Source organism: Henckelia pumila, chromosome 3, assembly GCF_033568475.1.
Source record: "Henckelia pumila isolate YLH828 chromosome 3, ASM3356847v2, whole genome shotgun sequence".
NCBI classification, from domain to species: Eukaryota; Viridiplantae; Streptophyta; class Magnoliopsida; order Lamiales; family Gesneriaceae; genus Henckelia; species Henckelia pumila.
The window spans coordinates 32,829,312-32,852,474 of NC_133122.1; the positions used below are offsets into that span (position 1 = coordinate 32,829,312).

At 36.7% G+C, this 23,163-nt stretch overlaps 3 protein-coding genes across 4 annotated transcripts; 2 read left to right on the forward strand and 1 right to left on the reverse strand.

Annotated features, from left to right (window-relative positions):
• The first annotated feature begins 3,123 nt into the window (after nucleotides 1–3,123).
• LOC140890829 (triphosphate tunnel metalloenzyme 3-like) lies at nucleotides 3,124–7,093 on the forward strand. Its single transcript, XM_073298939.1, has 2 exons — nucleotides 3,124–3,869; nucleotides 6,841–7,093. Coding segments are annotated over exons 1-2 (606 nt in total). The 5' UTR covers nucleotides 3,124–3,264; the 3' UTR covers nucleotides 6,842–7,093.
• An 870-nt stretch (nucleotides 7,094–7,963) lies between these two features.
• On the reverse strand, nucleotides 7,964–9,988 carry LOC140892181 (uncharacterized). 2 transcript variants are annotated; one of them, XM_073300949.1, is made up of 4 exons: nucleotides 9,841–9,988; nucleotides 9,631–9,755; nucleotides 8,602–8,654; nucleotides 7,964–8,517 (listed from the first exon to the last, which is right to left on the reverse strand). In XM_073300949.1, the coding sequence occupies exons 2-4, from the start codon at nucleotides 9,730–9,732 to the stop codon at nucleotides 8,184–8,186; spliced, it is 489 nt and encodes a 162-aa protein (XP_073157050.1). In that variant the 5' UTR covers nucleotides 9,733–9,755; nucleotides 9,841–9,988; the 3' UTR covers nucleotides 7,964–8,183. The 2 variants fall into 2 exon arrangements, with proteins under 2 accessions (XP_073157050.1, XP_073157051.1); XM_073300950.1 differs by lacking the exon at nucleotides 9,841–9,988 and having other exon boundaries at nucleotides 9,631–9,833.
• Nucleotides 9,989–15,872: 5,884 nt separating this feature from the next.
• On the forward strand, nucleotides 15,873–22,762 carry LOC140890416 (protein S-acyltransferase 24-like). The gene is made up of 13 exons (XM_073298183.1): nucleotides 15,873–16,287; nucleotides 17,016–17,156; nucleotides 17,732–17,844; nucleotides 18,789–18,868; nucleotides 18,968–19,131; nucleotides 19,436–19,574; nucleotides 19,664–19,763; nucleotides 20,488–20,545; nucleotides 20,682–20,759; nucleotides 20,862–20,960; nucleotides 21,274–21,352; nucleotides 21,462–21,610; nucleotides 22,061–22,762. The coding sequence occupies exons 1-13, from the start codon at nucleotides 16,024–16,026 to the stop codon at nucleotides 22,478–22,480; spliced, it is 1,884 nt and encodes a 627-aa protein (XP_073154284.1). The 5' UTR covers nucleotides 15,873–16,023; the 3' UTR covers nucleotides 22,481–22,762.
• Nucleotides 22,763–23,163: the final 401 nt, after the last annotated feature.

The following is a 23,163-nucleotide window of genomic DNA, read 5'->3' on the forward strand; positions in this document are numbered from 1 at the left end:
TGGTGTAATGAAGGTTCTCCTAAAATTAAAGGATCTTCAAATTGTTCGAATGGACAAGACACGTTGAAATTCTCAGTTGTTTCCTTATCATTCTCGTTAGGAATGACAAAAAATCCATCAAAGTATTCGTCATTATGATTCAACCCCCCCACAAGACAAGACACGTTGACATTCTCAGTTGTTTCCTTATCATTCTCGTTAGGAATGACAAAATCTCCACCAAAGTATTCATCATTATGATTCAACCCCCCCACAGGACAAGACATGTTGACATTCTCAGTTGTTTCCTTATCATTCTCGTTAGGATTGAGAAAATCTCCATCGAAGTATTCGTCATTACGATTCAACCCCCCAACATTTACATCCATCGATCTGTCACGATCCTCGTCTTCACCACCAAGACCCCACATTTCATTGCATGATCTACCACAATCAGCGACTTTACAATTGCCACATGTATCATCTCCATCTAACAACAAATTCCTCCCAATACAATTGATCCCCCCAACATTTTCATCCATCAATCTGTCACAAACATCAAATGATTGTTCAAAATTAGCGATGTTATTAAATGTCATGCTATCATTACTGAGGTGCTGAGTGCTTTCAAATGCATGCACCTCGTTGTCCAGTCCAACGTTCACTTCCTCTTCTTCCACCATAACATTCAGCACAGGTCTCTTGTCTGGGGCACCAAAGTAAAGGTACGCACGCAAAGTTCTATCATCCTTAATATAAAAGGGAGGAGGATGAGCACGATGTTTTCAAATGGTCTTCACATGAAAGTTGTAAATGGGCATCAAGTCACAGGTGTGAATGTTACAATATGTTCGAACGTTGACATTCTAAGTTGTTTCCTTATCATTCTCGTTAGGAATGACAAAAAATCCATCAAAGTATTCGTCATTATGATTCAACCCCCCCCCCCCCCCACAGAACAAGACACGTTGACATTCTCAGTTGTTTCCTTATCATTCTCGTTAGGAATGACAAAATCTCCACCAAAGTATTCATCATTATGATTCAACCCCCCAACATTTACATCCATCGATCTGTCACGATCCTCGTCTTCACCATCAAGACCCCACATTTCATTGCATGATCTACCACAATCAGCGACTTTACAATTGCCACATGTATCATCTCCATCTAACAACAAATTCCTCCCAGTACGATTGATCCCCCCAACATTTTCATCCATCAATCTGTCACAAAGATCAAATGATTGTTCAAAATTAGCGATGTTATTAAATGTCATGCTATCATTACTGAGGTGCTGAGTGCTTTCAAATGCATGCACCTCGTTGTCCAGTCCAACGTTCACTTCCTCTTCTTCCACCATAACATTCAGCACAGGTCTCTTGTCTGGGGCACCAAAGTAAAGGTACGCACACAGAGTTCTATCATCCTTAATATAAAAGGGAGGAGGATGGCAATTAGAAAAAATAGGCAAATAGCTGAATTTGGTTCTGTTAATATCACATGTCAAATCCAGAATGTTAACAACCTCATTCTTAAAAGATTCGAAATTACATGTCTCATCGTCCACTGTGATTAAATCTCATTTACAACTTTCATGTGAAGACCATTTGAAAACATTGTGCTCATCCCGTATCCACTTTTCATTACATTGAAGGACAACATTACTGATTGTCATAACCTATAAAAATAATTAGATTAAGCATAAGCAACTTTCAAAAAGAAAAAATAAATACACATGCGTTTTAACAAATTTTATTTGAATTACGAAGACGACATTGTCATGTCCAAAAGGTCGCCGTGCTTTACATATCAACCGAGATTTTATAATAATGGTCGAAATAATATTATGCCAACGGTGGAAACTACTTAAAGCCTTGTAGTGCAGTCTATATGCTTGAAAGAGCAGTCGAAATGATTCAAAAATCAGTCGATATTGGAGGGTATAAATCGTACTAATTATATGCAAACGGTCAGGTTGACTAAACCATTGCATTCTACACCAGCCGGCACTACAACAAGTCGGTCGATCATTACAATAAGTCGGTAGAGATTCATGAAATAGCAGTCGAGATTACGATCGGTATGACTTTACAAAATGCATTCTTCCTCGGTCGACGTTACAAAGAGACAGTCGAGCAATAGCCTATGTCGGTCGACCAAATGTAAACCACTCAAATTTCTTCCCCGATCCAACAACAATATAGTTACTACTAGAGTCGATACAAATATTTATTAAACAGTTAGCATTAAAGACATCATTGTAAAACATATACACTGAAAAATAAAAGATAAATGTCATTCAACATAACAGAAATAAAAGAAAGGGGGCAGATTTGGAGCATTAATGATATTGTTTACTTTTTGTTCCCTCTTGGAAAATACGAGGGATAAAACAAGGGAAAGAGTTTGTTTGGTACAGGTGTGGGACTTTAAAGCAGAGTGGTCCAGTTGGAAGGAAGTTTCTGAGAATATTTTGGTCGGAGAAATGGGGGTCCCGGTAGAAAAGGAGCTGCGTTTGCACAGCAGGGGAATACGCACAAAAAAACAAAAAAAAACAGGCCCCACGAGTATATGGTCGAGATAAAAGATTATCTAATCATTAACTAATCTGAGCTGGCACCAGTTAAGAAATTAAGACGCATATTTAAGGGCCAACTAAGACAGTACATTAAATGAGTCTCTTTGACTTAAAAAAAAACACGCGAGTCTCTTTGACTTAAAAAAAAATAAGATCGAGCCTATATATTTAAATGTCCTTCATGCGGCCCGAAAACTCGAGGGACTATACGAAAATGGGCTTTATCCCTATCAAGGGAGTTCTCCTTTGCTCAAAGAAGTGGTCGATTGCACATGTATGATTATGATATACATGGAGAAAGAGCTCATTAGACTGTAGGTAGTGGACCGGAGCCAAGTCTTTTGACCCGATACATGAAGCCATGATTATAAAGATGCTCGGGTTTGGAGATCAATTGAACAGGCGAGATGCTTAGAAGGAAGCCCACAAAAATAGACGTCAGAGTCGAAGACAAAGAGGAACTCGAAGAAGGCCGCAAGCGAGCCGCCGCCGCTTCCTCCGCCTCATCTTCCTCGGCAGCCACCACCGCCTCGTCCTCCATCCTTCACCACTTCGACCGCTCCGCCCTCGATCCCTCCTCCAAATCCCACCGCATCGGCCTCTAGCGAACACCCCAGATCATATACCCACATCATTTTCTTGTGATTTTCATTTTAAAAATTGGTTCTTTTTCAGTCAGCAAGGCATCTTTATTGAGAAAATTGATGGAGATTGAAGTTAAGCTCCGATTACCGAATAAAGCCTCTAATGAGAAGCTGCTCTCGTTGCTTTCTCCATTTCATGTCATTACCCATCATCAGCACAATACATTCTTTGACGGCTCGGCTTCTGAGTTGAGCTCACGCCGAGCCGTACTCCGTCTTCGTTTCCACGAGCAAACTCACCTCCCCAAATGCTTCGTTTGCCTCAAGGCCAAAGCAATTATCAGCAATGGCGTGAGCCGTGTTGAGGAAGATGAGGAAGAGGTGGACCCTGCCATTGGGAGAGCTTGCTTTGAGGACCCCGGGAAGCTAATGGAAGTGGATTCCAGGGTTCTGAGGAGAGTAAAAGAAGAATTTGGCGTATCAGGTTTTGTGGGTTTGGGAGGGTTTAGGAATGTGAGGAATGTATATGAGTGGAATGAGGTGAAATTGGAGGTGGATGAGACTAAGTACGAATTTGGGGATTTGTACGAGGTGGAGTGCGAGAGTGTGGAGCCTGAGAAAGTTAAGGGAATGATCGAGGAGTTCTTTAAAGAAAATGGAATTGAATACTCTGATTCAGTTATGTCAAAATTCGCAATTTTCCGGGCTGGAAATTTGCCATCCTAGTAAGTATTTCATGTTTGGTGTTGACTGTTGGTTAGTATATTAAGGTTGTGTTCTTGTTTGCAGTTGGTTATCTGCGTAGTATATTATAGTGTCATCATCTGAAGTGATACATATTTGTTTATTAAGTAAGAATATGGTATGTGTTGTTGCAATGTTTGCTGAAGTTGATTTCTTGCTTCTGAATTGTCAATTGTTCTTTATCTACTTATAATGCTGCGAACTTCGTTAGTAATAGATCATCTGTCTTGCTGTTGCATCTGTTTTGTGTTCTATCTGATCCTTTGGTCAAAAGGATTTTCCAAGGTATAAGAAACATTAGGTTCATTTAGTTTTAAAATTTTGGAATTGTCTTTATTGGATAATTATGATGAGATTATTTGATACTGTTCGTGTGTTCAACTCTTCTTTATAGAGTGTGGAAAATTAAGCACTTGTCATTACTGAATGGGGCATCTTTCACAGTTTCGGATTTTTGGTGTTTTGAGTTCTTAGCTTTGTCTTGAACGATGCACTGTTGTTTGTGATATCATGGATTTTATAGCCTGCTAGGGACCCGGATAGCAATCTGAGACAAGATTTAACATTTAATTTATGTGCAGTTTTGACATTTTATATATCCGACATCACAATGGTTCTCAGGAATTTTAATGCTGCAGAATTCATCTATATGTGATCTAGTGATTAATCCATATCAGTATTTTTTTCAACTTAGCATGTCTACTGTAGTTCAGTTGTATTTGATGTTTCTTTTGCCATTCTCCGAGTACGGTGTTTCTACTTTCACCAATCATTAATATGGTAAGCATTGACTTGCAAGAAAGAGATTGTGCTTATGATGGTAGCTCCATGAATTAACTGAATATCCAAGCCCCAAGGGTTTTACATCACATTGCGATTGATGGGGCCACTCATGCATTAGTTTCTGGGATAGCTAAGCACTGATGGGGTAAATAGGTTTGTGTTAAGACTCGAAATCATGAATTCGTGTTTTGGAGTTGGAAACTCAAAAGTACCGATGTAGTAAACATATAACAGTCTGGATTAAGGGGACATGATGATCATCACTTAGCAGCTCTGTCAGAAAATAAGTATTCAACTTGTGAAACACCTAGTGCAAGGTTTAGTAACAAACCTTATCATATATAATAGTCTTTTGAGACTCATGGCATTGAATTATTTCAAGTTTCGTTCCTGATGTCCTTAACCAAAAACACTTTTGAACAGTATAAGCCAACTTTTCTTCAAAGGATCACACATCAATGAGCTAAGGTTTCAATTATTTTCCTTTAATTTTTTTTATTTCGCTGGAGTTTTTAGTTGTTTGCATGAGGGGAAAAAATACAGTAAATGTACAAAATCTGAAAGCTTCCTAATAAGTACAGGTCAGAGTAGGCCATAGACCCCTTTGACTTAGTGCAGAAAATGCTTTTGGCGGAGTTTCATGTTACAATTTTCAATCTGAACTGATTGCATTCCTAGAGTCGGAACACGACCTGAAATTTCAGGTACCTGAAACATTCGGATACCATACATAGGAATACCCGAAATTTTTATTTAATTGGTTTTGGCTAGACAATTGTCCCAATGTTTATGCTTAGAAGATTCATCTTGATTCTTGAACCATAAAAACTCATGGTACAAATTCAAAAAAAAACATTGAAAAGCTTCATGCTTTAAACATCGTACATCTGAGGAGGCAATAAATGAAAATTTAAGTTTAGTGGGTCCATAGTAGCTTGCTCTAATTAGTCAGTTGGTGTGTTGATTCTTCCACATCTCCAGGTACTAACCTCCTCCTTTGTTTGCAGCACCGATTCTTGAAATTCTCATGGTCTTATTCTTGCTTCATAGTATGTTCTGAACTGGAAAGGTGCATCTTTGGTAAAAAATTAAAAATGGATTGCTGAGTTTGCCACAGTAGGGTAGGGGAGAGGAGATGATTGCGGCGTGTGGGTGTGTTAGTAGCGGGTAGCAAGTTGGGAGGTTTCAAATGAGTCTAGGACATATTTGATTTGAATCAAAATTTCAAGGAAAAACATGACGGTTTGATGGAATTGATGGAAAGTAGCGATGCTTCATTTTTTAAATTAAGTAGGTTTTAAGTTTTTCTAGTTTAAGTCTGGTGCAACCAATTTATGTGTACGTAGGGTAAACTCGAACGCAAAGATGTTCATGGGCTCTGTGTGAGCAACCTAACTTGTATTGTATGTATCATAAATTGGTAACAATCAGATTTTTTTCCCTACCGTACAAGGCTTGCTTTTATTAAATGCTCTAAAAACCGCAACAGTCAGGTTGTAACCTTAGGATGATGTTCCGTCGAGTTTAAATTTATACATTCGAGTAAAATTATCTGATAATATACTGTAGAAAATGTTCATATGCTATCAAGATCAACGTGTATCATTCTTGTTCTTGAACAATGTGCCAACGTTTCCAATTTGAATTTATAAGTTGCTAATTTTGATGGACAAAAGTTGAATAAAAAGGGATCTGTACAAATGAAATTACCTCTAGAGTTTCCTTGTTCCCTAAACCATCAAGTGGAGGATTAGTTTTTTTTACGCGTTTATTAGTTAGTGCTCCATGTTTAATGTGGTCTATTAAAGTTTTAGTAAACAACAAGTACAAGTATTGTTATTTGGGTTAGGTTGGGGGATTCGGATAAATGGGGCACATTCTTTTGTTCATAAATGATGGCTGATGTGGTAGTCCACGAGAAAGCGAGTAAGACCTTACTTGTTGGGTGATAAGCAAAGGGCTAATTTGCTAAACATTAATTGAAAGGAAAAATATGAAAAATCTCCCGTGTTGAGACAAATAAAGGGTAGATCGATTGTTTTCTGGTTTAAATAGTAAGTTGAGAATCACCCTTGTCCCTCACTTGAAACTTGAAAGCATGCTAATTTCTTCGTGGGTTTTCTTGGTTTTCTTACAAAGTAAACGAGGCATTTTGATTTCATGATTCAGGATATTCGAATGGTTGATATCGAACCATGGTAGAAGCAAAGGAGGGATGACAAAGAACTTTCCGTTTGCGCCACTGGTTCGGTGGCAATATTTCTACTTCACAACATTTCGTGGTTGATATCTGTACTCTATATTGACTTACAGCTACTTGCGGCAACCTTCTGTTTGATGTATTTTCTCTGTTCTACATCATGTCTGAGAAAACTGCTGTTTCTTCTTTTTTGTCAATAATTGATAAATGACGTTTGCTGCAGCGCATTATCTTGAAATTTCAAATCCTCTCAATTTCATCTTGTGAATTAAAATGTGTTAGTGTCATAAAGATATTTATGGAATATTATATTTGGTCATACCGACTAACAAGCAGTTACTATGATACTCTCAATCTTAATAAAATCGCAATTGTAGACTTTGCTATCTTATCTACTAGGGTGGGACAAAATCATATTGTGAATGAAGGTAAAATATGTATTATCAAAACAAATTATGCATAGTTTTTTTTAAAAAAAAAAAATCTAGTTGACGTCCATAATTTATTTCTCCTACCTTCTGGTCCATGATTGTCATTGAATCATGCAGTCTCACTTGTAGTTCCACATGATTGGGCAGAATTAGATAAGTAAGATAAAGTCTTTTGTAGCACATGGAATTTGGGAGACCACACTGTTGTGAATGACAGGCACTTTGTCATGAGTGTGAATTTTCACCTGTTGGTTCGGATAACATTAGATCATGTGAATCTTTTTTTCTTATACGAGGTTCTTCGGAAATTCGAAAGACCCTTTTACCGTTGGAAACTTAGGCCGCGGCCGCCGGAGACACTCGTGAAACGGCAAAGACAGTACACATATCAAAAGTTTTATATGGTCTAGAATTGACCACCTTCAATCTCAGATGATTCAATCCCCATGCCTTGTTAAGAAACATCCCCATCGATGCAGAACACTCTCATCGAAAACGAGTAAAAAATCAAGAATATAATTGTATAACTTATTAAAAAATATCTCATTAGGGTGAAAACAAATCAAATAAATACCTGAGTCTCCACCTGCTGGCTACAATCCATGGAAATGAACTAGCTAACCAAGTAATTAAACAGGCAACTTACTTCTAAACATAAATATGACATTAATAAATCATACAACTAAAATAAGATCCAGAATTCTCATCTCTCCACGAAAGGGAGCACATGAAATTCTATCAAATAACAAAACACAGTTAAACCCAAACAAGAAAGATCAATTTCCTACTCGATTATAACAAACAGAACTAAATTATCCTCGTTCTCTTACACACACCCAACCAACAAAAAAGGAACCAAAGAAACATCATCTGCAGCTACTTCACTTCCTCTTCTTAGCCGGTGGTTGATCCTCCTCATCCTCCTCGTCCTCATCTTCCTCATCCTCGTCGCCGTCATCATCATCCCCATCATCATCATCATCATCCTCATCACCGCTACCTCCATTACCATTGGCTTCCGGTTCGTCTTCTGGCTCCCCTTCCTCATCATCGCCACCTTCTTCGCCGGCCGAGAAATCTTCGTCACCAGCATCGTCGTCGTCATCCTGCTCTTCAGCATCCTCATCATCATCTTCGTCATCATCCTCTGTGTCGGATGCATCTTTGTTTTCGGGTCCGGGCTTTTCCAAACTATGAAGATCGTCAATTGGGAACCTGCCCATGCTTGGCATTTGTTCACTTTGTACACAATTTTTTTTTTTTGGTAAGAAATATTGCAGTCGAGAAAGTAAATATTACCTTTTCTCAGTCAAGTCAGGTAGCCCATCAATGTTGTTCAACAGAGCTCCCATCTATTGAAATAATTTAGTTAATTAAGAAAGTCAATTGTAAAAATGTAGAAGAGTGCATAAAACTTCACTCATTTCAATACATCAGCAGCCAGCTCAATGCTAGGAAACCGTTAATCGGAAAATATTTCTAAATAACATATATTTACTCGAAAGAATTACTGAAGCAAACATGAAAAGGTTTTGAAGTAAACTGTGAATTACGAATGAGTACCAAATCCAAGGAAAAACCAAAATTTTCCTTCCAGATGCACAGCCAAAGGCACAAATTATACACTGACCAGCCTTTCCTATTCAGATCCCCTGAATTCGTTTTCTAGGGGTGCTAAAAACTCATTCAAGTCCGATAACACGAAACTGAGGTGTGATGTTTACAAGTTTTGAGGTAAACCTCCAGAAAAATGTTCAAATTCGATATAATTTAGTTACTGGAACGTGACAGCAAAGTAATACTAAATTTGAAAATAACAACTATATCAAGACTCTGAAAATCCCCACAAAACATATTACACGAGGCGAGCAATATCATTTTTTTTAGAATAAACTAGCCCAAGGAAAAACATCCTGCAACGTAAACACAACAAATGGTTACAAAGACATTCTATACAAAGTAAACTCACGAAAAGCCCAGTCTCAGATTTAACTCAGACGAAAAACAACAAAAGAAGAAGGGATTAACCAACAACACATCAAACCAGTGCAAAACATTCAAGTCAAACTCATAACGAAAAAGGATTCCACCAGGAAAAAGATTCAGATACCATATACCGAGAACACTAAAAAATACTGAAAAAGGGAAAGATGTGAAGGGAAAGCCTAGACTTTGAGCCCTTTAACTGAACGGAATCACACAAGAAGCGCACCACAGAAGTTCAAAAGTCAAAATTAAAGCAAAATCTCAGAAACCCAAATCCGAAATCCAAAGTAGAAAAAAATGCAAATTGAACTTTAACTTTAAAAAAAAAAAAGGTCAGAGTACCAGCAAAAGAAGGCAAGCAAGGGACTTTCGAGCAGCCAAGATAGTTTGAAGCGCTGCAGCCTCAGCAAATCTGCATACTACGTCAGAGCTCACCACCTCCATGTAACCAAACAAAAGAAACTCCCCTAAAAAAGTCACCGAAAAAAGTTGAAGAACAATGGAGAGAAGAGAAGTGAAGTTTCAAGAAACGAAAACAAACGGCTAACGAACCAAGAAGGAGACGCAGGCAGTGCTTTCCTCTGGCTAGGGTTGAATTTGGGTGTCCAAAAGTATGTCGATAATATAAAGTACAGGAATTTAAGGAAATACGCCCAAGGGATACGTTTGACTAGGGTTTTTGTGGGATGACTCTAGGGTTTTGTCAATTGGGGGTATCCATGATATTTTCTCACCTCGAGGGGGCGGTTTGTGATTTTTGGAAAACTTTTTTCCATTAAAGGAGAGGGGTGCGTTAGGAACTTTGGAGGGGTTGGTGTGACTTTATCCGATTGTAGATGGGATTTAAAGCGATTGTTTTCCCCCCAATTCAAAGACTTTGAGCAATCATTGACGGATGAGGATAATTGCAATTTGGTCCTTCATATTTCTAGCTTAGACAATTGTGGCATCTATTTAAATAGTGATTTTCCGGTTTAAAAAAATGCATGATACCAAGTGTACGATGATGATTTTAAGATATAAACAACATAGTCCAAGACCTAGATCCCAAAGGTCCTTTGGGTTATTTTGTAGTTCATATATGGTGTCTGGTGGAGATGATTGAGAGAGTTTGAAAAATGACTTTGGTCAACCAAATTTTTTGATTTATGACTTTTTTTCAAAAAAAATTTGCAAAATAACCTTCAAATACAAAGAAAATGCAAAAACAAAACAAACGAAAAAATTAAGAATGTTATATTTCCAAATCATGGTCAAACGGAGGTTATTTAGTTAAATAAATCCCTTTTTTTGTATACATATATAGTTTAATTTTTCGCGCTCTTGCTGTATATAAATTCCCAGAAACCGCACGCAAAGTTTGTCATGGCGAGTGGCGACCCACCTAGAAGTCTCTGCCTGACAATATCAATATTTAGTCCCAAAACTAGAGGTGTCAAAATGGGCTAGGCCTGTCGGGTTGGCCCGTCCCGCCATACAAAATTGGTGGGTTGGGTTGACAATTTCTCAATCCACCTAAAAGATGGGTCGCCCCGCCCCGCTTAACGGTGGGTTGTAGTGAGTTGCGGATTGGACCGCAAAAACCCGCCAATTTACACGTGAGTCCACCAGGTTGGCCCGTCCCGCCACCTAAAACAGGTATCTTGGGTTGATGTTTTTCCAACCTGCCTAAAAGGTGGGCCGGTCCGCCCCGCCTAATGGTGGGTTGCGACAAATTGTGAGAGGCCCGCTCCGCTAGCCCATTTTGACATCTCTACCCAAAACTAGGATGCGCCAAAGGCGCAAGTGATTCTCTGAGCCGGTCTGGATTTCCAACGCCTTGGGAAACCTGAAATCGCCTATTGCGATGAGAAAAACGCCTCCTGGGCCGGAGGAAGCGAACTAGCTTCATCGTCGGCTCAGGAAGCAACGGGCCCGCAAGCAAGCTACTCGATTTTATTTTCTTAGCTGCTCTGAATTCTAGATGCTATTTGGTCTACGTACCGGAACTGAGAACATTCGAGATTATGCAGTATTATACACGAAAGATCCATTTTTGGCTCTTTCTTTAGCCCTTTAACAACAAATCTTTAAGCCGTTTTATTTCACTCATATAACTATCTGGTTTAGTTTATCGACGAAAAATCCAATATTTTAAAATAGTATCGAGAATAACTGGAAAAGTGGCCTTGGAGCACGCCAAAAATGAATGCAATTGAACACCGATTCACCTTCATTCTCACATAGCGAGCACCTCGACACCATACCCGAAAGCCCTAAGAAATGCATAGGAAAGAAGGTCAGATTAACCCCGAAAAAAGTGATCCAAAAATAGATTTGACCTAAAAAAGTCCAGGTTGGTTGGTGAGCCTAGTGATAGGAGAGAAAAAAAAGATAGCAAAAACTACCCAATTAACCTATTAGATCCTTTACATGATAAAAATAAGGGTAAAAAGCAATTTTATTCATATTTGAATGTACTTTGAGCTGACTTAATTGAGTGAATTATACTTTTTCGGCTCGTTAGTAAGGCGATGCCTTGCCTTGCCTTCCCTTACTAATGTGGAACCAGTTCCCAATGATATTGGTACGTCGCCGCGTCAATCTCGATAGTTTGACCTAATCTTCAAGTAGGTCCCCCTCTGTCCCACACATCTAACCAGCTCATGTGGTTCATCGGTTCCACCGAAAACTTTCATTTGTTGAATCGGAGCATAGTGTGCTTTAGGGGCCGAGCGACAACTCCTCTACTTGAGAGTTCAATTAAAAAATGATTATAGCTAGCCTCCAACTCTGCCTTACGATTCTTTTTGGATAATTCGTCCGACTAAAGATGTTGAATATATGTGAAAGACTATTTATCTCAATAAAAACGTGCAATCCAATATGTGAAGTGGCGAAAACGAAATGGTATCATCGAGGAGAATGGTGAAGTGAACACCTGAAAATATTCGAGAACCATCATTTTGTTTTCATTTGTTTCGTTATCAGATGTGGAATCTGCAAGATTTAGTTTTAACATATGTATTGTGCTGATTTTAAAACGGTAATGATTGCTGCAATAATTATTTTATCGTTTAATGTAATATAGGTATCTTGGGAGACGATCTCACATATCTTTTTGTGAGACGGGACAACCCTATCTATATTTACAATAAAAAATTAATATTTTTATCATATAAATTAATATTTTTTCATGGTGACTCAAATAAAATATTGTCTCACAAAATTGACACTTAAAACCGTCTCACATGAGTTTTTGTTTATCTTATTTGTTCGTGATGTATGATTTCTTGCACTTTAAACCATTGGATTTCATCTTCCAACACACCATTGACGATGCTTTAAAGTGATGTACTTTTCTCATTCGAGGCGGTCTTCCGATCCTTCAAAATAAGGACAAATAACATTTACTCCTATATGAAAATCCAAAAAACATAAAAGGTTGATTACAAAGGTACCATTTGGGAGATCTTGTAGTTCCTACGAGGTGGAGATGATAGGCTATGGCTTTCTTTTCTTTTTATTTTAAACGATCATTTTCGAACAATTCATCCAACCCAAGGATAATTATAATGTTTGTGAAATAGTATTTTTCTCTAAAACGAACACTCGATTGTGTAAAGTATAAAAAGAAAGAATGTCATAATCGGAGTTGAATGTTTGAAATCTAACTCCATACGACCAGTTTTTCAGTTTAAGACATTTCTCGAGCCAAAAATGCATAGAAGGATGTCATATTTTTACAAGCATTTCCAATGAGAATCAGATTCGCATGAAAGATATAACACAAAATTTAACAATTCGAGAAGCAAATTTTGAACTCGAAAAATTTGCAAAATTTTAGATGCCAAATTTCCCCTTTTTCACCGAATAAAATATCGCAAGAAGTTATAGCAAGACGACAAAAAAATTTCTCTACACAATTTAAGCTAGTCATGATTAAAAGGCAAATCATGTTTAAATGCTTAATTAAGCACGTGTTAGGTTAAAAAAAACAATAATATGTTGGGTCGATCACTTTAACAAGGGCATAATATCAAACTCGCTCGTCCCTTTTTAATTCCATTGTTCACTAATACTAACTACTACCATACATACATTATTGATTATTTAAAATCTTTTGAGACATCGAATTTTGAAATTTTATTGGATGATACATATATGGCTTGATGTTACTTAAAACAATCAAAATGAATTTATTCAATTGCACAAATTGGATATATATATTTTTTTCGAATTAAGAAAAATTCTTAAAATATTATTTTATGTTTTTCAACTATCGGAGGAAAATTTATGACTGCCTATCCAAATGTTAACATTTGAATCAAATTGATCATAATAAAATCATAACATCCAATTATGATATGGGGAGAAATAGGGAACACCTAGAAAATGTCATTTTGTTTTTCACTTGGTTTCCAATATACCAAATGTAGAATTTGCAAAGATTCGATTGCAACCTATATATGCATATTAATGTATTGTGTTAATTTTAAAACGGTAATGATTGTAGCAATGATTATTTTATCATAAAATGTGATTATTATTTATCCATGATATGAAATTTGCTACACTTCAAACAATTGAATTTCATCTTCAAACATTGATACAAGTGTCGATGACTTTAAAGCAAGTCACACTATGAAAATTCAAAAAAATCGCATAACCTCTGTTTGAAATTAACGATCTATTAAAATCTTAGGTATTAAAAATGATTGCAAATGGGATAAATGCGCGCCTGATTTTTAAAAACATGTGATTGAAAAAAACATTTAATTTTCAACTGATAAATTAAATTCCTTTCAAAATAGCTATAGTCCTCAATTCCTCATCACATCTTGGATTTTTCTACAAAAATATTATTATTATTTAAAAAAAAAAAAACCATAATAATAAGGTCTCCAAAAACAATTTCATTGACGTTTTCTTGTGGTGGTCTTCAAACCCACTTTCGGTCCGCACTTCAAAAACAATCCTTTCTTATAACAAGAAGCTATGAGTAATATGTTTATATAATATATTCCATAAAATAAATTGCATATATAATAATCATCATCAATAAAAACTTGGCCTTACTGCTCATTCATAATTTATACAATGCACATGATTTTTTTAAATTCAATTCTAATTTTCAAATAATATTAACTATAAAACAATCAAATAAATCAGCTCGTTTTGAATTCAAAAGTTTATGAATTTAAATTTGAACCAAAGTTATTTAAAATTCGTCTCCTTTAAATTCATAGTTAAAGTTGAAACAAAAAATTCCCATAAAAACAGAACACTAAAAAAAATAATTCAAAACTCAGGCCCCGTTTGGTTTCAAAAGCTAGGCCAAAAAACATTTTTTTAAGTGCTTTTCAATTAACAAAGTGTTTGGTTGATCAAAAAAATGCTTAAATAAGAACTTTTAAAAGTCAAAATTAGAGCTTTTTTAAAAGCCATAAATTGTAGCTTTTAAAAACACTTATTTTAAAAAATATCTACAAAATCCAAACGGGCTCTCAACCAACCACCAAATTTGAAAAAAAAAAGGCGTATCATTTATATTTCTCATCTCTCTTTAAAAGTGATATCCTACGAGTATGTCCATCATATGCTTGAGCCCAATGGAGGCCCATAAACCAAGGACTAAGGCTCAGCCCTCAGGTCCAGCTCTTAAGTGATGAGATTGGCCCATGAGGATAGGTGGTGGAGGCAAGTCAGGTTGGAGTTGGAGTTGTAGTCAAGGGAGATGACAAATGTGAAGATGGGCTAAAAGGTGTGCTAAGGAGTTAGAGATGAGCTTGGGACTTGGAAATCCAAGGATGAGCTTGGGAGTTCGGAATCCAAGGATGAGCCTAGGAGTTGAAGATTACACTGGTGGAGGCCGAGAGTAACTAGGGTAGAGCATATCGGTGGGTGAGCCCTCAGCCTAAGATTCGTCTCAAGAACGAGACCCCTTAGCTTCAGCCTCGCCTCAAGGGCGAGGTCACACTTTGAACCGTCTCGAAAGGGCGAGTATCGGATGAACAAGCGCGTGAATCTCACTCACATGGTCCCCTACGGAATATGTGTGGCCCCCTTCCTTCTCCATAAAAATACCGGATTTACTCACTTCATTTGCAACTCATTACTTTTTTTTCGAGGGGTGCTCAAGCTCTCCTCTTCACTTATTTATTTTTATACTCTGACTTGAGCGTCAGAGGGGCTACGCCGGGACACCCTCCCGGCCCCCTCTGATACTCTTTGCTTGATTTTAGGTTTCTAAACTTGAAACTTTGAGTTTAGATTGAACTCGAACTTTGGATTAGACCCTCCAATTTTGATGAGTATAAAAAAAAAAATGAAATCTGGTTCATCTCTCAATCTCGAGACCAATCATAATTCTCATAATCGAATAGCTAAACGAAAATAAGACTTTTACTGTTTTCGAATTAGTGAAATGACTTAATGTATTATCAAATAATCACATGTTTCATTATTTTTATCAATACTTTCTCAGTTCATTATGCGACAAGACTTGGCTTATCTAATATTCAACTGAAATGATTTATCGTTATTGTTTTAAAGGGAAAAAAATGTTAAAAAAAAGAAAAGAAAATCTGGCCTCTAAGGCCCCTACGGGTACAGCCTAACCTTCCAAGAAAAACCTTATAATTGGCAGAGAAAACCTTATAATAATTGGTCAACAAACGACGCTTTAACACGCATTGTTGATCATTTCCTTGTATTGAATCCAACCGATTTCCGATTGCGAAACCCGATTTGCATATGGCATCGGAGATCGAGGTGGTGGACGAGGTGGAATCTGGAGATATTTCCTCCAATGGTGGAAAGACGGCGGCGGCGGTTGTTGAAGATGAGAGCTTGAGGAACGACGTGTACACGGCGGCCGCTTATGGTGACATGGAGAAGCTGCAGCGGCTCGTCGAGAGCGAGGGTTGCTCGGTCTCGGAGCCCGATGCCCTAGGTTATTATGCACTTCAATGGGCCGCACTCAATAACCGGACTGCCGCCGCGCAATACATCATAGAGGTATTGGAGGTTTTGTTTTCTTTGGTTTGGTTTGCAGCTATTTCGACCATGTAAATTTTGTTAGTGTTCAATTGGTATCTTGGCATTGGTTCTGCATCATTAGATTGTTGGATATTGTTATTTACAATGAATATTAGGAAATGGATTTGATGAAGTAATGGGTTGACTTTGGCTGGTATAGTGAGTTTGGGAATCTGTTTTCGAGGATGTGAATTGTTTTAGTTATTTGATCGTGAGAAGGGATATACCTTTGACGGAGAGCCTCTGACTGAGACATTTTTAAAATCATGATTCGTCCTTTCTGACTATTTGCACTGATTGCACGAGAGTTTATAATGCATGTGATTGATATTTAGAAACATGTTGAAGTATTGGAGTTAAGTTATGTAACATATCCATCAGATTTTGGTGCATCCAGGAGCTGTGAATCACAAAAGTAAACACAAGACTTTTGAGTAACAAAGTTGTCACATTTTATTATTTTTCTTCTCTGTGGAGCTACACGCCTTAAATTTCAGGACCCCGAAAATATAAGAGGGGGGGTTAATATTGGGGGTGGTGGTTGATGACAAATGTTAATTTCTCAAAATTAGGGCTTGGATTACAAGTTTAATGGAAGAGGAGGACGTGGGTGGTGCAAAATCTTCATTTTTTCCCATTTTCGTTTTGCCTTCTCGTAAATAATAAAGAACCTGGTGTTCTGATAATTTTTGTGGTGTGATCGACAGCATGGAGCTGATATTAATGCACGTGATAATACGGGTCAAACTGCTCTGCACTGGAGTGCTGTTAGGGGTGCAACCCAGGTTGCTGAACTTCTGTTGCAGGAGGGTGCTCGGGTCAATTCAGTTGATTTTAACGGCTATCAGGTATACTTTTAATCTCGTGGTTTTCATCTCAAGTATTTATTGGTTAGTTTGTTTGAATAGTTATTATAAAAGGTTGTTCAGGCATCAAAATATTTGTTACAGGAAGTGTTTGCAACCTAGAAACATTTTGAATTACTTCCATATACAATGTCTTTATCTTTTACTTTTTAGAAAGTGGTCATCAGAAGAATTTAAAATTGCTGACGTGTCGATTATGATGAGAGTCTACAATCGAGAAGTTTTAAGGCGCACTTTCTGCAAATATTCAAGGCGATGGAAACACCAGAACATGTTTTCCAAATCGCGGCGTTGTTTTCCTGAATTTTTAACTACAATATTCAACTTTCAACCCACTAGCACATGTTTTCCAAATCGAGGCATTGTTTTCCTGAATATTTGACTATTTGAAGTTTGCCTGATTTGTGTGCTAGTGGGTTGAAAGTTGAGTGTTGTATTGGATTTGGTCTTGTTAGTTTGATCCTTTTATCTTATTTATTCTATTTTTCCAAAGAAATTTGTTATTTTCTAGCGTTCAACCTTTTCCTGTGTATTATGTGCACTTCCTGTATTTGCAGACAACACATGTTGCTGCACAATATGGTCAAACTGCTTTTCTTTATCACATAGTCGCTAAGTGGAATGCTGATCCTGATATTCCTGATAATGATGGAAGAAGCCCTTTACACTGGTACTTGACAAATGTAATTGTTATTCTTGTGTTTCAGTAAATACTAAATACTTGATTTGACTGTTTTCTTCCCTTTTATGTAATCTCAGTCATCCAACATTCGATATAATTTGTTCATTGAAACAAGATGTCTGAGAACACCACAATTATTTATGGGGAAAAGTATGTTGCTTGCTACAATTTTGTTCATCCTGGGTTTGATTTCTGTGACCAATGTTCATTATGATTTTGAGCATGCTGCATTGAATTTCTGTTAGTAAAGAAGGCCTATATGCTGTATTTTGTATAACCAACCATCCATATATTCTCTTGTTAATTAACTGTGTATAATAAACTTGAGAAAATTTCGAGAACATAGCTCCACTGCTCAAGTATACCTGTTTGCTTGTTGAAAGTTTAGCATATATTTCCTCTTTTTTTAACTTTTTTATGTTGCAGTTAATTTTAGTTCTAGCATGTTGGTTTCTACACAATCGTTGTTTCTCCTGAACTAGACACTTTAGAAACACAACTAGATGGAACTTGGAGGCATGTTTGGTAACAAATGTACCTAATTACCCCCCTTCAGATTATTAACCTGATTTTGGTTTACTGTCAATCTTAGCTATTGCTTTTATTTTTTTCCTTTGCTTTCTGCTAATGTTATTGTACAGTTTAATTGTGAGCAGTTAATGTTGGATTATATAAGGATTGTGTGGAGTGATGTTCCTAAAGCTGATTTGTAATGTCATTAATGATATCTTAATGTTTCCCTCTCTATATCCGTTGGCGTTAAGATTTATTCGTTAGGTTGAGATGCTAAAATAGCTACATGTAATTATTCTCTAATTCCCGATCTACTTTCACACAAGCTAATGTTAGTGTCTTTTGAATGCGATTGATCTGAATTTTGAGGAATTAATCAATTTTGGACTTCTTAATTTTTTTTTTTGGAACAACTATAGGGCAGCTTACAAGGGCTTTGCAGATTGCATACGGCTTTTGCTATTTCTAAATGCATACAGGGGACGGCAGGACAAAGAAGGTTAGTTGAAATGATTGCTGGTGCAGTTTACGCTTTTTCCATTTTTCTTGTAGTGCGACAAGCACATTATCCTGATTAAAATGATTTTGATGCTTATAGGTTGCACCCCCCTTCACTGGGCTGCCATTAGGGGTAATTTAGAAGCATGCACTGTTTTGGTGCAGGCTGGGAAGAAGGAAGATTTGATGGTTACCGACAATACTGGTCTTACACCTGCTCAGCTAGCCGCTGATAAGAATCATAGACAAGTCGCATTTTTCCTTGTAGGTATTTCGCAAACTATTTAATCATGTTTAGTTTTGTCAATGCTAATTGTTGAGACATCGATGATGAAATTAAGGATTTTGACTTAGTTCAAAAGTTAACTATCTAAATGTAAGATTATTATGAGAATTTTAATCCTTTGGGCATCAGTTCATGAATGTAGTCTATACGGGCAAACAATGTGATTTTTCCTTCTTTTTTCCCCCTTTTACATATTTTATGTTTAAGCTTTAAAACTCGGGATCTCTGTTTTTATGCATGCTGCTGACATATTCTTATCAATTACTTGAATTTGATTTGCAGGGAAATGCTAGAAAGTTATTCGACAAAAAGTGGGATAACAATAGCTTCCTTGGCAAACTTTCAAAATTAGGACTTGCTCCATTACTTTGGTGCATAATCTTTTTAATGCTTGTGACATATATCCACTCGGTTGTTACAGGTAATTCTCCTGATTTGTACTACCACCTGAATGAATCATTGCCCTTTTGCATGTAATTTTTTTTTTAAAAAAAATGTTTGTTTTCACAGCTTCTAATTTGCCAAGATTAACTGCTGGTTTTGGTCTTTTTGCTTGGATGGGTGTATTCTTGGCAACCTCTGGACTGATTCTCTTTTATAGATGTAGCAGGTAACTCTTCAGTTATATTGAATATTTAAACGGCTTCAAAAAAAAAATAAAAAAAAAATAAAATATTTAAACTTTTCGAGATAGTTTACTAAATATTATTTTATTGCCAATAATCGGTGAAGTAGTTGACATGCGTAATGACATTGTTTGTTCAGTTCGATAATTTGGGCATGGTTGGAAGCTGGTCCATTTTGCTCACCAACTGCAATATTTGATGCAAACAATCATTACTTTCATGATTATATAAACCCTCAAGGATGAAATTATACATATCTTGAACCTTTGTTAGTTTTATCGTTTACCTATAGGTTGACTAGTTTTTGGGCAGTAATTGTTGTGTGTGTTTGTGAAACCTTGAGATCATAAATATATTTTATGTTGGTGCCAAAATAATGGTACAATTAATTCGTTGTTTAAGTGGCGCACCCAGCAGCTGTTGATTTTGTTTGGCTATATTTCTTGTTTATCCACGTAAAATTTGAGTCAATATCCTTTTAGTAGTCATGGTATTCATTCTTTTCGATTGAAATTGAATCTTGCATTCTTTGTTTAGATTCAGCTTGCAATTTCCATTTGACTTAACTCTTTTGAGCATTCATGTTTCCTTGATAGTTATTGTTTTCTCTGTCTTACAGCGAAAGACAGTCAAACCTGATCATTCTGATATGTATTATGCACGGGGTTTGTCCAATAGCCTAACTCTGTTTGAACATTTTTATTGTAGCAAGGATCCCGGGTTTATCAAAATGAATAGACATGATCAAGAAAACATGAAAGATGATGTAAGTTGCCCCATGTTCAGTTTTAATTTCTTTCAAATATCTTCTTGTTCTTTTCTCAAAAAAAAATAAAAAATAAAAATCTTCTTGTTCTCTAAAATTAACAAATATTTGAATAAAACTCATTTTTTTTGGTTAGGAACCTTTGCTGAAGGTTGAGGTAAATAATCCTGCTTTGCTTGCTGGGAATTGGTCACAACTTTGCTCAACTTGCAAGGTACTATTTCTTTCTGACTTCAATGCTGCATACCCCTCCATTAACGAACCCCTGTCTAAATTATTTCTATGCTCTATCATACATTTTCTTTTTCTTTGTTAGATTGTTCGTCCTCTTCGTGCAAAGCATTGTTCCACCTGTGATCGCTGCGTTGAACAATTTGACCATCATTGCCCATGGGTGTCTAATTGCATTGGCAAGGTGCTTCAACTCTTTCTTAACTCCGTTTAATGCTACTGTTGTTAATACATCTATGAGTTTCTTGTTTGTGGGGTCATATCATATCACAAATCATATTGCCACTCTTTAATGAAATAATTAATGGCGAGATTTTGGGTCATTATCTTTATCGTTTCACTTTATATTCTCATAACCGCTTATGCATAAATGCATTCATTTACATTTCAGATGTAGTTCTGTGCTTGTTAGTCGTTACATGTAATAAGAGAGAGAGAGTGGGAAACAATGTGAAAAATTTACTTGTCGTGACCTTACCCGTTTATTTCTTGAACAGAAAAACAAGTGGGACTTCTTCTTGTTTCTTGTTCTGGAAGTTGTTGCAATGCTGATTACTGGAGCAGTTGCACTTATAAGTAAGATTTGAATTTAAGCTTCTTTTCCCAGTTAGCCTTAATAGATATTATATGTGGCTGTATCTTTTATGGCTTTTTATCCACTTCTAGCATTTTCTTATCATCCCAGGAGTGTTGACTGACCCAACGGCTCCATCTACCTTTGGCGCATGGTTAAGCCATGCTGGTAATCAGCATGTTGCTGCGTTATCATTTTTGGTTGCAGACTTTTTCCTCCTTTCCGGTGTTGCAGTTTTGACTGTTGTACAGGGCTCTCAGGTACACTTCTGGAGTCTGCTTCTGTTTGCTGTTTTGCTTGTCAGTCGTTTTTCTTACGCTGCTTTCTTTCTCCATGCACATCTGCATGGTCGGCATCTTAGTCGTGCACTTTTCAGACTTCAGGATCAACAGCTACATATTGGCTAGTTCATGTCATATGCTGGTCATTTTTCTTTCAGTTGCATGGGGATTGCTTTGATTGCTATTTTGATTTCAATAATTTGTTCTTCGATGTACGAATTTCATATGCATTTTCTCTAATTTCGGCTTTCTTGCATATAAGCATTCACGTTTACTTTATAATAGGATTTTGTATTTCGGCAAATTTCCACGTTCCCTTACCAAATATGCCCTAGGAATGTCAATTCTTTTCTTATAATCTGACAGCAGGTAGTTAATTCTGATACGGTCTATAGTTGACTCCTAAATGATTCACTTTTCTGATATAAGATTGCTCGCAATATTACGACAAATGAAATGGCAAACATGATGCGGTACAGCTACCTAAGAGAACCAGGTGGTAGATTCCGTAACCCCTATGATCATGGCTGTAAGAAGAACTGCACAGATTTCTTGATAAATGGTTACAATGAAGATATCGAGCGCGCTGAAGAATCAATGAATGAATCTGAAGGAATTGGGATGATGCACATGACACGAAATGCCATCCATTCAAATGGATCCATCGATCATGCTAGTCGAACAAATGGAAATGGCCAAGTAGTAATTGATGTGAAGAATACCTCAAATTCGCATCACGGTCATGTCCATTCTTCTCACTGTAGCCATGGCCATAATCACAATAGAAAAACCGATTCGATTCCTTTAGGTTTGGGCGTTGGTTTAGGTCGAAATGCTGCCCATTCTTGAGCAGTTTCGCGATGGAACTTCGTTGTATTAGTTTCGAAAGGTGTCTGGGTGAGAAGGATCAATTTTTACTAGATTATATATTAGAAAAATATGTGATGCCCAGTCTGCAAACGTTGATTTTGGTATCTTTGAAGTTTCTTGTATTTCTTATTTACTTATTGGTACGAGAATGTTGTAAAAGGTGCAATTTATGTGTATTTCCTTCTGTAGTTTCCTATATCTACATAAATACTATGCTGCACTGTGGTTATGTTTGGGAGATAAGAAAAGCACGTTTCTCTATATTTTTCCTTTTTCGGATTATTCGCTAGAATTTGTAGCTTTTTCACCTTCCATTGAATTTTAAACATCAAAATATGGAATTCTCTTGCGCTTCGCTTAGTACTTTACCTTGTGAGATTATGACACTGTTACTCCATATACAAGACTTGTACGTATTTTTACGTATATTGAGAATGATATTAAAAATAGTTAATGTATTCCACGATGAGGATAGATTAATATAAAATATTAAATATAGAAATTATATTAAATATTTGTGACGAATGAAAAAGAAAATATGATCCGAAATGTGATATTTATTTTTCTATGGACAAAAACATGAAACATTAAACCACATTCTAGTAATCCAATCATACTACCATGGAAGTATTCTGCCTACTGACAAAATTACTTGGTGTTCG

Excerpts from the sequence above, each read along its gene's own strand:
- LOC140890829 (XM_073298939.1), top strand. The coding sequence starts at position 3,265 with ATGGAGATTGAAGTTAAGCTCCGATTACCGAATAAAGCCTCTAATGAG.
- LOC140892181 (XM_073300949.1), bottom strand. The coding sequence starts at position 9,732 with ATGGAGGTGGTGAGCTCTGACGTAGTATGCAGATTTGCTGAGGCTGCA. Across the intron at positions 8,655-9,630 it reads TTGCTTGCCTTCTTTTGCTG|ATGGGAGCTCTGTTGAACAA; the intron begins GTACTCTGACCT and ends TTATTTCAATAG. Across the intron at positions 8,518-8,601 it reads CCTGACTTGACTGAGAAAAG|GTTCCCAATTGACGATCTTC; the intron begins GTAATATTTACT and ends AAGCATGGGCAG.
- LOC140890416 (XM_073298183.1), top strand. The coding sequence starts at position 16,024 with ATGGCATCGGAGATCGAGGTGGTGGACGAGGTGGAATCTGGAGATATT. Across the intron at positions 17,845-18,788 it reads GGAAGAAGCCCTTTACACTG|GGCAGCTTACAAGGGCTTTG; the intron begins GTACTTGACAAA and ends GAACAACTATAG. Across the intron at positions 18,869-18,967 it reads GGGACGGCAGGACAAAGAAG|GTTGCACCCCCCTTCACTGG; the intron begins GTTAGTTGAAAT and ends TGATGCTTATAG.